This window comes from Pyrus communis, chromosome 3 (genome assembly GCF_963583255.1).
Source record: "Pyrus communis chromosome 3, drPyrComm1.1, whole genome shotgun sequence".
Classification (NCBI taxonomy): domain Eukaryota; kingdom Viridiplantae; phylum Streptophyta; class Magnoliopsida; order Rosales; family Rosaceae; genus Pyrus; species Pyrus communis.
Genome location: NC_084805.1, coordinates 1,241,112 through 1,256,197, shown reverse-complemented (window position 1 = coordinate 1,256,197; position 15,086 = coordinate 1,241,112). Strand labels below are relative to the sequence as shown.

Here is a 15,086-nt window from a genome sequence, read left to right as displayed (position 1 = left end):
GCACGTGCTATTCCACCGGTTGTAGCTGCGTTTAGTTTAAGGCACATTGATCATGATATCTTATTAATTTAAAAGAAGGATCGACAACAACTTTCATGATATGCATGCACGTGTTCCGTATTAATAATGTAAAGACATATAAATAAAAATTTATGCATATTATTGTGTTATTAATACGGAACATCATGATAATGGTATTGCTCACAATATATAAATCCTTCCCAGCCTTGGCAACTTGCAACGAGGAAGATAGGAAGCACTCTGTTTAGTGATCATTTGTGATATTGTGTATCTGAAAAATTAAAAACTAAGGAGAGGTAGAGACGTGGAAGCTATTGATCCTCTACTTCGCATCTACATCGTGAAAGCGACGCCAAACCCCCACGTGATTTAGCCCATGATCAAAGGTTTGAATCCCATAGAATTGATTGATATATTGCAATTCCTGATCGTGTGAGATTGATAGTTGGCCACAATTAAACACCAATTTTAAGTTTTTAACATGAATCCTTTCTGCGTGCAATAATAGTGACATTCAACTGTATTGATTTTTTTTGGGGGGTGGGGGAGGAAATCCAGAATGTATCACGAGGACGTCATCTGAATTGACTTCGTTTGTTTTCTTGGCCAGCATTGTTGTTATGAAATTTCCATGGCTTGTAAACAAAAATCTAGGCGGTATATGGACCAGCTGATCACTATCTATTAGCTAAACAAAGTTGTAGCTGGGAGATGGACGGGTTCATCACTCTCTCTGTCAGTTATGACACACGTATCGCAATAAAATCATTAAACCCTGGATTAACTATTTCATTCATCAGGGTCCCAAACATATTATTTATTTCATATATTATCACATATGATGAAAACCCATTTAAGATTTAGTTTGATGTATGTACATAAAGAATAATGCTGTTTAGATAACACGAAAATGCTAATTTTTAATTTCATGTAATAGGAGTGGCGAAGCTACATAGGGTCAAGGAGGGGCGGCATCCCTTCCTCTCGTCGGAAATCAAGCCCAGGAGTGACGGTCCGCCCCTTCACCCTTCCCAAAAATCACAACTCAACCTATATTTATTCAAGACACTCTCACCAGGCGTATTTTGGTCATTTCACACTAAAAACATTTACTTTAGGTACGGGTTATAATAGACATTAATATTGTCTATTGCCTGAAAAGATTTGGTTGTCTAAAATTTTTTAGGCCAACCCTTTAAAATCCTGCCCCTCTACCTAACAATTTATGGCTTCATCATTGCGTAATAGTGTTGTCTAACACACACTACTACAATATTAGCTTTAGGTGTCGGATGATGGTGGCGGTTTAATAAGCCATTATGTCGGATAAAAGATATCCTACACATCATTCAGTTAGTGTCGGATAATAATGAAATCCTGTCGGTTATATATGACATAAATTCCTGGCGAATATTTAGTGTCGGATGCAACCATCATAAAATTATTATAACCGCTAGTATTTTTGAATTTTTTTTAAATAAATATTTTTAACATATTTCGGCTATTTTTAAGTTAATGGTGGCGGTTATAACCGACATAAATTATATATTTTATTATTTTAGTTTCTAGCGGTTATTATTTTAGTATTCTGGCAGTTATAACCGACACGAACAAAGCAAAACCCTAGCAGCTACACCCATTCTTATTTCAGCTTTTGATGACCTCGAGCCCAGAGCCCACATGGCTCTCTACTTCCGCAAATGTCCACAATGTCCTCGGTAAGCCCAGAAGCTTACGATGCGCACACGTGTCATGCATCAGGAAAAGGATCACCCTAGGATTCCAAATGAAAAGCCATAGGTTTCCCTCATTGCTTTCATTTCTGAGTGTAATTAGAAACCCTAGGTCCTTCTCTCTCTAGAAACTGAAAGAGGTCTTCTCATTTCTCTTAGTCCTTTCTCAAATCAACACAAACCTTAGGTAGAAGCCATAGCCGCTCCTCCATCAACCATGATAAATGTCTTCATAACTCTCGACCTACACAAAATCTAGTCTTCATTGCTGTTCAACACAAACCCTTTACCTCCATTTCTCATGATCTGAAACTGTAATCCATGCCGCTATGGCTCTTGGTCCTATTCATGGAAGCCATCATCTGCACTGGATCTCAGTAGCGAAACCCCTAAGTCAAAGTTAAAAATGTCATTTTGCTACCATGGAGTTCAATTGAGTTTATTGTCATGGAAAAATCAAAGAACTAACACATCCATGCAACATTTTTTTTTTTTTCAAGAGTACACGGATCTACAACAAGGGAGGTGCACCAACACCCAAAAGTTCCAGATCCATGGCGGATCGTCCAAGACTCCCCCATCTTTAGGTAAAAACGCAATCACCCCCAAACTTCGGTTTTGATGATGTTATTTTCAAAGTTTTTTTGTGCTGTGATTTTTACACCCATCCGTGTTCTAATGTATGCACAAGAGCGGACTCCAAATCTTGGATACATCATTACGCAAGTGAGAGAAAACACGGATCAATATCCAAATTAAAGATTCATTCCCTCAGTTGATTGTGTTGGTTTTGCATGTCGAAGATCTGTTGATTTTCAAGAATGATAAAGTTTGGGGGTAGTTTGTGTAGGGTGCTCACGGATCCTTTCGCTAGTTGTTTTGTTGCAAGAATACTCGAGATCCGTTCGCTGGAAAATGCAATGAATGTAGGGGAGGCCAACTTGAAAGGGAAAGAAATGATTCATATAGTGGTTTATATTTTTTTTATTATTAATATATTTTCTGTCGGTTTTATCCGATAGATAATGCTTTTATTTATTCATTATTAATAAATTCTCTGTCGGTTATATCCGACACAATTTCTATCAGTTTTAGAGTATTTTCTGTCGGAAAATTCATTTCCTGACGCTGGCAATTCGGTCATTTATTATATCCGCCACTGCATCCATGTTCTGTCTGATTTTGCTTAAAATCCGACAGTAATATACGTTTCTTGTTGGTTATCATATCAACATTAATAAATGGTTTCATAGTAATGACGAAAATGTCAATTGTTAGAGTGCCAGTTTTGTGTGAAGTATTAATTATCATGTGATACATGCATGAATACCGTAAAAAGTTTTAAATCTCTTTGCAAATGAAACCCTGTCAAAATCTTTACTTTAATGAAATTCAACGTAAAATATTATGATAATGCTATTCACACACTCATTTTTACCTTTCACACACCCTTTGTTAAATTTTTGGTCATTGATCTTTTTTAATTCATTCGATCCGAGGACCAAAAGTTGAGAGGAGTGTGTAAGAAGTAAAAATGGGTATGTGGATAACAATACCCAAAATATTATAATAAAGCATGTTATGTATATGGCCATGAAAATGAAATGAATGTGGTTGATAGGAAATTGGACAACTCAAATTAGAAATAGCATTTGTGAAAAATTCAAATGAGGAAATTAATGGCGATCGAAGGATGTGAAGTTGTGTTCTTGTGTTATATATATGTACCTAAATTATGCAATGTTCTTTTATACTCTGATTATATGCACAGATGTTATGTTATAACACTGTTAGTTTGAATTAGAAGTATCGTTGGCACCGAACACTGGAAAGGAATGCGTAAGTCTTTGATATTAATTTCAAGTATTGGCGAGGGAGGATGGGGTAATGAGAATGACATATAAGTTCAAGGTCGATTTCTATCTTAGCAAAAGAATTGCAGGTTTAGATGCATGATGAGTGCAATTTGATATCCTAATTAAAATTAGCTCTTACCTAGTGATACTTAATTACAAGTTTATTCACAAAAATTTTACCAACTAATTCTTGGTTATATTTCAGTTCCAAATATTGGAAGAGATACAAAATTCGATTTCTCTCTTCCCTTGCATTATTAAAAACTCACAAAATTGATCGTTTCTCTTCCATTGCATTAACAAAAACTCGCAAATTTCATTATTTTCCCTTTATGTAATATGTTTACTTGAAATTTATGAAGCACACCTAGCTAATATACAAACAACTAGCAGCAGTAGCAACTAAAGGTAGTTAGATTACTAAGGGAAATGCATGGCTGGTATATATAAAGAGCAGCAGATACGTTGACTGTGATTAAGATTACGAAATTAAAAGATTAATCGTAAATAAAGTTGTGGACCAACACGTACAGATGACCTGATATATTAATGTTTTTAATTAATTAACGTAAAATTAAAATTTTGAGAGGAATGAAATGGTGCCACCAAACAGAGTGCGTCATGTGGGTTATGGGACGTGAAATGCAAAGTAGGTGCAAGATACGCACCTGCGACGTTAGCCTTATGAATTATGATTTGATTAATGAAAGGGAAATCTCCTTGCACAGTTGCACTCATTCCTCGTTAATCACGAGAAGCAACGTACACTGCATAATCCATACATGCATTTCATGCAGACAATTAATTTGTTGACTTTGATGAAGATTGCATTCTTTAATATATATTAACTTTAATTTTAACTTTTTTTTTTACAATTTGTTTTTTAAATGCAAGCAATAATATGCACTAATCTAATTAATAAAAAGCTTCAACCTGAAACACAATAATTAAAGAAAAAGACCATAATCATAAGGGGCATTTCACCATTTGCAACATTTTCTTACATTTAAGCATGCATGTTATTTTGAATCACATTATTGTTATCTTATTATCAAACTAAGCTTATCCCTTTCTCCTTAGTATAAATATCGTTTGTTAAAAAAAAAAAAAAAAAAAACATGCATGTTATTAAGATTGATATATATTATTTGAATTTTTATTGATTTTACAAACTCAGAGGGATAAAATACAAATTAAAAAAAAATCAGGACTATTTAGTTTAGTCACCCTGTTTATACTTGTAACTTTATTCCTATCATTAAAGCTGTTAGTGATAACCGTCATCCTTTTTAATTAATTAATTATAGTCAGGGAAGGTCCACATAAAGCTAATTGGGTATACTTGTAATTTTGCTCCTCATGTTAATCATGCTTCTAATAACCTTCATCCTCTTAAGTTATACTTAAGCATTTATTCCTCAAACTCATTGCCCTAATTGCAAGTTCTCTAATCCTAGGGACCATATAATAAATGTTAAGTAGAGAATGCTAAGGAGACTCTCTCAAAGTAAGACTCTTCATGGACTCTCCACAACCTCATATTTTTAACATAATGTTGACATAAATTTGCGCCAAAAATATGAAGTGACGGAGAGTTCACAAAGACTCTCTCTAGCATTTCTCTATACGTTATTGAGGCAAGGCAAGGCATTTTTGTAATTTGGAGACACAGCAACTATGACAACTAAGAAGAAGCTTTGACTTATCAACCTCAATCACCCTCATATGAACTCCCCAATGAAAGATATAACACATGAATCGAAAAGAGCCACGACTAACCCGCCTAGTAAAGAGCATACCATAACGTGCATGTAAACACGAAGATAATGAACTCACTTCACAATATTAAAATCATGATGATTTGTTATCTGTACAAGGAATACTTTGTAATGTAATGTATTATTTAAGTGTTATAATATGTGATATTAATAGAGTTGATTTGCCTCACTTCTAGGGTTATCAATACACAATAAACATTGTGTTATAATTTTAATAGAATTGTGAACACAATGTTTATTGTGTATTGATAACCCTAGAAGTGAGGCAAATCAACTCTATTAATATCACATATTATAACACTTAAAAAGTGCTTTTAAAGAAAATGTTATTGGGTTCTAAAAGCACTTACATATTTATTAAGAATTAATTCTAAAAATATTTCCACAAAAAACGCTTTTAGTTATTTTAGAAATACTTCCAAACGAGCCATATAACTACATAATGCCATGGAGTTGATCTAGTGGAAATAGATCAAATTAAAGTAATGCATTTTTTTTTGGGGTCACTTGCTTTGTTTTTGCATATCAGAGAACAAAAGTACGATACCACTTTATATGGCATCAAAATTACATGGGAAGAGAAATTATTCAGTCATCAATGTATGATAAAATACTTCCTATATTAAAAAAATAACATATTAATCATGTGAACGTCTTCGAGTACATTTAAAATTTCTCTAAAATCATGATAACAATCACCATCACAATCACAATCTCAATCTCACACCCTTCCTTGGTCGTAACGCTTCCCCAACCGCCCACGTTCATCTCCAACCCCACCTTCCAAATTAGTAAGAGATTCACATACAAATTTCACTCCCACACACACGCACACACATGCTTTTGCACTAACTCCAACACATACCCTCCAAACTCCAAAACCCTCTTATATTTTATATACCCCCAAAACTCTCTCCTCACAATCCCACTTCCAAATTGTGATCACAACTGGTTATGCAAAATGTTCATAGCTCCTAGCGTTGAACAAATACTACAATGCCCTCCATCTGGGCTAGAGCAATTCATGATGATGGAGATGAAGAGACCATGGAACAAATCCCATATTGAGATTGCCCCAAACTGCCCTCGATGTGCCTCTTCCAACACAAAATTTTGCTACTACAACAACTACAGCCTCTCACAGCCAAGGTACTTTTGCAAAGGGTGCAGGAGATATTGGACTAAAGGCGGCTCCTTACGCAACATCCCCGTTGGTGGCGGCTGCCGCAAGAACCGCCGTGGTAAGGTAGCCAGGCTCTCACAGGCTGACCACGGTTCATCAAGTTATTTTCAGCATCACAACTCATCAACTACTACTGAAGATGATCTGGCCGGAAATACGCAGCCAGGTGGATCTAATGCACCAGATATTGATTTAGCTGTGGTGTTTGCCAAATTCTTGAACCACAACTCCACTATCCCTGATGGTCATGACCATGACCCCAACTTGGTAATTTCAAGTTCAGCATTGAACGGTCGTGACGGCTCGCATAATTCTTCAAAGGCTGATGATCTTGTTGAAGCAGTTGGTCATCATTATTTACATGAAGGACATCAATCACAAGAAGAAAATATTCAAACTTTTATGGGAATTAATCACAATGATGATATGAACATTCATGAATTTGAGTTACAGGGTTTACTAGGCGATGATGAACAAGTGGTGCAAGATATGTTCTGGTCCGATGATGCAATGACGTCCTTGACGAGCAGTACTGCTAGTTTTACATGGCAACCTATGATGGATCCGCAAGAGTTGGACTGTTCACCACCATCCGACGATGATCAAATGAAGATATCGACCAATTTGTGTGGCGATAATTGGAGCTCCTTTGAATTTTCGGGGTTTGAAGTTTTCTCACGGTCTTAAGTGCATACAAATTTACAAGCTTTGATTAATTATTTGTTGTCAATTTCATTTAATTTACAATTTTTGTTCCTATATATTTAGAAGTTTAGTACTGTTACATTGCCATGGAAAGGAATACCATGGCAGGCATATATATAAATACTAAAATAATAAAATAAACTTTTTTCTCATAATATGTTATGGAGCGAATAGTCAATTATTACTTTATTATTAGTGTTAATTTCTGCTGAGCTGTCACATTGGAGAGATTTTTCAGTGGACCCGAAATACTGGCACATATGCTTTATGTCATTATACAAGTGGAGTGATTCTTGAAAAAAAAAAAAAAAAAACTTCTCTCCACTTGTATAATAACCTATAGTGTACTACCATGTGTTTGGACACATTGAAAAATATCTCCTCACCTTAAGTTTCATCTATATATATATATATATGTACATTCAAATAAGAGGCTTCTAGGGTTAATTTTTCTTTATCATATATGTCCTTATAATATGCTCACTCTCAATCGCCAGAACGTTTATATTATATTAAAAAGCTTTGGACCATATTCACTATAAGAAACAAGCTAGCTACGACCTTGCACGAACTACTATAGGTCATGTGAGGGTGGTTATGTATGCATAAGACCATTTTTCACTACTTGATTACCCCCATTAAAATTTGCTACTTAATCAATTATACTTTTACTCGTTCAAAACAATTTTTTTTTTTTAAACGGTTCTGATTCTTGAATACGATATATATATATATATATATATATATATATATATATATATATATATATATATCGTATTCAAGAATCAGAACCGTTTAAAAAAAAAAAATTGTTTTGAACGAGTAAAATATATATGTATATGTATAAGAAATATTCGTTAAATGAAATTGATGGAACGAGGAGGCTCCACCAATAGTACGACACATGTATAGCAATTTAAGCAAGTGATCATCTAACAATTAAATCGCCTTTTGTTCTTAATACCTAATTTTCTTCTAACTTTTAATTTCTTCTGTTGCAACACTAGGCTTGGTTGATTTTGGATTTAAATACTAAAACACATAATTAACTTTTCAAATGGTGATTAAATTTTGAAAAAAAAAAATGGTACTGCTTTTGTTAATCCATTGTAAAGTCATACGGAATTACAAAAAACATTAACAGTGAACAAGTCTATTTCTTAAATTTAGAAATAAGAAGAAAGATATATTTGAAGTTACACATGAATAATTAGTAATATATGGTTCGGGTACAAAATTCGCTTGTCATTAGATAGAGACTAGACATGAACAATACGAAATTTGGTTTGATTCGTTCTAAAGTTATTTAAATATAATTTGAGTCGGTTCTTAAAATATTCAAACTATACATTTTAATTATAATTTTATAGTTATAATTATTGTAAATAATTATTTGTGTCAACTTTTTTTTAATATTTATTTTAGCAATTATCATTTTTTAGTACCAAGATTGACTTTTTAGGGTAAAAATATAATTTTTCGTTAAAGTGAATAGGACCTGGAGTTTTTCGTTAAAGTTTCATTTTTTTAAAGGGTGTTTTTTTTTTGTATATTAACAATATATCAACAATATTTATGTTAATTATAAATAGATCAATCATGTATTGTGATACTTATATACATTTAGAATAAACAAAAATTACAAAATTTGCCATTACCTGGCACCGATTTCAACTAACACCCCCTTTCTCATGGTTTTTATATTTCCTAAATCTGTTTTTTACATTTGGATTTAGACATTGTGTTACAGTGTCCATTTACTGCTTTTATTTTTTCCATCACTCACACTAATCTTCCCTTCTTTTTTTTTGCATTTACATTTAGACACTGCAATGCAGCATCTGGTTTTTGGTTCTATTTTTTACTTTTGAATTCAGACACTGTGTTGTAATGTCTGTTTCATGGTTCTGTTTTTTCCATCGCTCACACACTCCTAAGCTTTAAACACTGTAATTAATGCAGTGTCTGTTTCATAGCTCTGTTTTTTACTTTTGGATTCAAACACTGTAATCCAATGTCCTTTTCCTGGTTCTGTTTTTACATTTGGATTCAGACATTGCAATGCAGTGTCTGTTTTCTAGTTCCATTTCCTTGAGTTGAGCAGACTCCTCCATGTAAGTGAAGGGCGCGAGAGAGAGAATGATAGAATATTCATGTTATAACTATTATAATAGCTTAAAGCCCATATAACATTTATAAAGAGAAAGAAAGAGAATGATAGAAGAGTCAAGTTCTAGTTTTTTATAATGAGTTAAAGCCCATGTGGCATTCATCATTAACCAATGCCTAATTAATAAAAATATAACATTAATTAAGTTCAAAACAAAAATATGTCATTGATTTATGGCTAAATAGTACAATTTTTATTGATTTTTAACTAAATTACCTGAGAATAATAGTTGTAATCCAATAAACATTGGAACACATCTCCACTGGAAGGAGAAGGTTCAAGCAGAAGGGATATTTCGATTTACGCACAAATAAACTCCTGAAACCAATTTTCACTGAGAATAAAATTCCAAGAACTATGTGCCACGCATTTAACAACAACACACAAACCTTATATCACTCATATTAAACGGAACAAAGAGATAGGGTGGAGTAAGGCTGGGTTGTTTTTTGCCAAAACCGAAACCAAATCGAAATTTCGGTTCAATTTGGTCCTTTTTTTTCGATTTTTTCTCGGTTCGGTTTTTTTCCGGTGCAGTTTTTCCGGTTTAGTTTCGGAAAAATTTTGAAATATGAAAATTAACATCTCCAACATGACATAAGAATTCCAACTATAATCAAAGACAATGAAAATAAACATTTAAAATTTAAGCCTTTCAAAGTCCAAACTTAAAATAACCATCAAAGTTTAACTCTTCAAAAAGTCCAAATTTAATATAAACATCACACAAGTCAAAGAAACCTTCAAGGTTTCATCACTTCATGTCTTGCACAAATAAAATCTCCAAGTCCTCAAGCTCAATGCTTAGGCGGCCTAGGAGGCAACATAACATCCTACCTTCGCTTTTATATAATCCTTCTATATAAAGTCAAAGGTAGGATGCACATGCAAAAGCTACAGAATTGTCTTTCAAAACCCTGCAAAGGCACACACAAACACATAGAAAGTGCAACAAACATAAATTTTAAGTCCCCTTAAATTTTCACACACAAATCGGTTACATTAACTACTGCACCGTGGCGTCAGGTGTGCATGAAACAAAGATGGACCACCAAATTTTAATCCCTATTCAGTCTCTGCAGTATTATTGATGACCAAACTGCAGAAATTATAAATGTGTACGTTTTGGGAGAGTTGCAGACTGGTTTTCATTAGATGGTGCACAAGGAAATTAGAAGAGTGGTTTTCATTAGATGGTGCATAAGGAAATTAGAAACTATATTCTAAAAGCTTGCCCACTCATGTAGACTCCACCGCTAAGCTACCCTTTTGCTCAGTTTCTCAGTTCACTCAGAGAATCATAGAGGGCAACCTCAAAAATCTTAAAAGCTAAACCCTTATACTACAACAGTACAACTGCTGTCTGCTTATCAATCCAATTGTTCAATACCTGACACTCCAATTAAGCATGCTTCTGAAGGGAAAAAAAACAAAAAAGGCCGGTAGATATATAAACTTACAAATACAAAAGATGATGACAAAAACTCCTCTGTGATATCAAATGACTAGAGACGACACGAAGGAGTATATATCCAGTTATAGATAAGTTGTTGACAATTTTAAGTCCCAGATGGGTTCCTCTCAGACTCCATGAACTATGAATAAAAATTAGGTTTTTAGGGGCATATTTTTGTGAGTAAATTGAAAGAGAAGGATTTGGTGATATAAAATTGACCGTTTCAAGTATTTTCTGGGGCATATTTCTGTGGGTTTTAGCTTGGTTTCATGGCCTTAGAGTGAAAACTGCAAAGAAAACCCTAGAGTGAGAGCTGCAGAACCAAATCTAGCATACCGAAAACAAATTGTAGAACCAAAATTTCTCACAAATTAATCAAACCTCAACTAATAGTGTTCAGAAATGAAGTTACCCAACCAAATCCAGTATACCCAAAACAAGTTGCAAAACCCATGAAATTGAAAAGCTACATAACCCATGAAATTGAAAACAAAATCTGCAATACGCATCAAATTGAAAACAAAATTTGTAGAACATGAGAGAAATTACGATGAGACTAACCTTGCAAAGGAAGTCAGTCATGGGTAGAGACTCGAAACAACGAGAGGAAGTTGTGGGTCACGGCCACAGGTCACTAGGAGCGAGACTGAGAGTGAGACAGCAACACTTGCGCGGCGATGGTGAGATGTGAGATGAAGGAAGAAGAAGACAAAGGGGAAGAGCGGCGAAGTTGGGAGTGGGAAGGAGAGGGTCCAGAGTCCAGAGGAGACGAAGCGGAAAGGGATCAATGTTATTGTTTAGGGTTCCAGAATTCGGACTGAACGACAAACCAATACAGGATTGAAGACTGAACGACGCCATTTCAAGTAAAAAAAATCATTAATTTATACTTCGGTTCGGTTCAATTTGATCCGGTTTCCGAACCTCAGAAAACCAACTAAACTGAACCAAATTTGGTTTGGTTCGATTTTTTTTGGCCTCGTTTCGGTTTTCGGTCCGGTTTTTTTTTTTTAGTTTTCGATTTTTCGAACCAACCCCTAGGGTGGAGGCTGAAAGCCATTGGGTGAGTTGTTAACCCAAATTTCGCAAAGGGGAGTTATATAGGATCTAAGGGTGACGTTAAATGTCTATTTTGTCCCCACGAATTCCATAAGACGATTTATCCTTTTATAGTGTTTTGTTTTATTTGTAATTTTGTCCCACAAAAACTATCTTTTTTCTTAACACGCGTAGTATTAGACTTTGGAATGGGTCCTTTTCTTGGAGTCCTGTAAGTTGTAACCCATCGAGCAAGACAAATTCTTGAGTACTACCGTGGAACCAAGTAGACTGTCACTAATATCCAACAATCGATTATTGGACGGTAGTGCATCTTTTAAATGCATGACAAACGTTTATTGAACGTTGACATCACTAAGACTAAAACATAGTTGAAATCTCTCTACATTGAGTTTTTCCAATACTGGCGCAAAATGATCAATCCTTCACTTGTCCATCGTTCGTGAGTCGAGCCCACTCTCTTGTCACACCTTTCAGTTGCTTGAGTCAAACTCAATCACTTTTTTGTTTGGTGGATCAATCGTTCATCAATCTATATTATCCGCCAGGATCGCAGCAACCAAGGTGCATATTATGTTAAGGCCAGAGGCAGCACGTCAAGCACGGGCATGTAATCTTTTGTCTAAGCCGAGAATGAAAAAGATGGACAGATGTGCTATGTTAAGAAAGGTCTGGAAAGAGAATCACAGCGAATTGAAAACAGAACTCCTGGACTGATTTCTTGAGAGCTTGCGCCGCAAGTATTTCGAATCTCTGGTCGCAGATGCAGATTGAAGTTGTTTTAGAGGAGAGATTATTTTTCAGTGTGACCGTCATACGAGATGATACATCACGTGTCTTTATATAAATGGTGGGTTATGTGTGTTAAAAAGTTAATAACTTAAAAATTTTCACCATTTGCATAAAAACACTTGGTGTACCATCCGTATTTCCTTCGCAACTAAAAATTTCTTGTTTTAGAGCCCGAAGAACGATTCCCCAAGACATCGAAGAGAGCAAAAGTGAAAAAATAAAAGTGCTGGTTTTGAAGTTTGGGCAGCATACTGATATTGTTTCTTTCTGCATGGCATAGTTCTGTGATAATGTGAAAAATGAACAGAAGAAGGAATGATCAAGATCAGCAACTTCTGTATGGATTTCCGCTCTTCACATTATTTAATCTTCAGTCATTGTTCTTTTTGTACAAAATACTAAAATAGGGTAGGAAATTATATTTCCAGAATTATCTTCTTTTTTTTTGGTAAACCTTCCAGAATTATCTTCAGTCTCAGTGTTTTGAACCTTTTTAATTTATTTACTGTTTCCACGATTTCAAAAAGATCTATTATGTGTCCAAAATTCTTTTTTATTATTAAGCGATACTGTTGTTATCGATTATCAAGCGATATTTAAAATTATTCTAGAAATTTTTCTTTTTGCTTTTGTCTTTTGAGCCTGAGCTAGAAATTGGAGTCCAAATATTTGATTCAAAATTATTCATATTATTCTATTTTACGGAGCAATCGGAATAATAAATAATTAGTTCAGGATCACAACTCTATCGGCCAACCTTGTTCAAATATTTGTTTCATCGTACAAAAATCCTCCCATCAAGAAACTGCAGGATGAATAAATAGTTGCTCATATTAAATCCCAAATAAAAAACAATAATAATTTTAGTTCTTGCAAACACAATATTAAAACCAGAATATTTTTTTTTAAAAAAAAAAAAAAAAAAAGCAAAAACATAGTAGCAACTAAGAATCCAAGGTAAAAAAGAAAAAGAAAAAAGAATAAAAAAAAGTAGAAGGAATAAAAGGTGTAATCCAATAAAGCTTGGAACACATCTCCATGGGTGTTTATGAAGGAGAAGGTTCAAGCAGAAAGGATATTTCGATTTACGCACAGATAAATCCTGGAACAAATTTTTACAGAGAATAACATTCCAAGAAGTACTATGTGCGACCACAAATTTAACAACACCACACAACTTTTCGCTTCCATCTGGAGAGAGAGAGCTCAGTCGATTGGGTGGAGGATCAAAAGCCATTGCGGAAGTTGTAGCCCAAATTTCGCAAGGGTGGATTGGATTATAAAGGAAGAAAAGGATCCTAGCTAGATTCTTTTCGTGAGGATTCCGTGATCGTGACCCATTCATCGTATATCGTGTGGTCAGTTTTCGTTAAGTACTATTTATATTTAATTTTAAATTTTAAATTTTAAAATTTTAAATGATTTCTGACCGCATGTACGATGAACAATCACAATAACAATCACAGGATCCTCAAGAAAATGATCCGGTGAAAATTCTTTTCCTATAAGAACTACTTGTGATGTGAAATGACTATTTTCTCCCTTCCTAGTTTTGTCGTGCAAATTGGAATACTATCATTTTCTTAACACGCGTAAAATTTTAGACTTTGGGAACGGGACCTTTTTCTAGTCTTGTAAGACCCATGAAGCAAGAGAAATTCTTGTGTGCTACCGTCGAGCCAAATGGACTGCCACTTATCTCTTTGCGTGACAATCATCTATTCGACGGTAGTACATACTTTGAATACATGATAAATGTTTGTTGAACATTGACATTACCAAGACTAAAACATAGTTACATGAGATGAAAAATCTCTAATTACATTGATTTTTCTCGGTATTGACCCAAACGGATCGGCCCTCCACTTGTCGATCGTTCGTAAGTCCAACTCGCTCTTGTCGCCCCTTTCACTCACTCACTTGAATCGCGCTCAAAATCACATTTTTGTTTAGAGGATCATTCATTCTTCACTCTTTATATTATCCACAGGGATTGCAGCAACCAAGGTGCATATTATCATATAGAAACAAGCAAAGCATGACGATTCGTACTACTAGAAAAGTTTCGCTAACCGGTAGGCAATGGAAGTTACCGATATGCACACCTAAGATTTTATCTGCTCGAACTCGTAGAAATAATAAAAGTCGGTATAAATGGCCCAGAATTCGTTTACCATGAAAACCGTGGCTCCTCCTTAATGATCTCTTTCTACTTAAAAAACAATTTGGCTCTGCCGAACTCCTCCTTCCCTTAGTATAAAAATATCGATGTATTAAAAAACTTGTTCATCTCGTTAAAGACGCTAAAATAACACGCAGCCTGCACTACTGCA

At 34.6% G+C, this 15,086-nt stretch overlaps 1 protein-coding gene across 1 annotated transcript; it reads left to right on the top strand.

Moving 5' to 3' along the window:
• Positions 1 to 6,331: 6,331 nt before the first annotated feature.
• LOC137727425 (dof zinc finger protein DOF3.5-like) lies at positions 6,332 to 7,357 on the top strand. The gene has a single exon (XM_068466288.1). It carries the CDS (start codon positions 6,350 to 6,352, stop codon positions 7,256 to 7,258), a length of 909 nt encoding a protein of 302 aa, XP_068322389.1. The 5' UTR covers positions 6,332 to 6,349; the 3' UTR covers positions 7,259 to 7,357.
• Positions 7,358 to 15,086: the final 7,729 nt, after the last annotated feature.

Coding starts and splice junctions, on each gene's coding strand:
- LOC137727425 (XM_068466288.1), top strand. CDS start 6,350: ATGTTCATAGCTCCTAGCGTTGAACAAATACTACAATGCCCTCCATCT.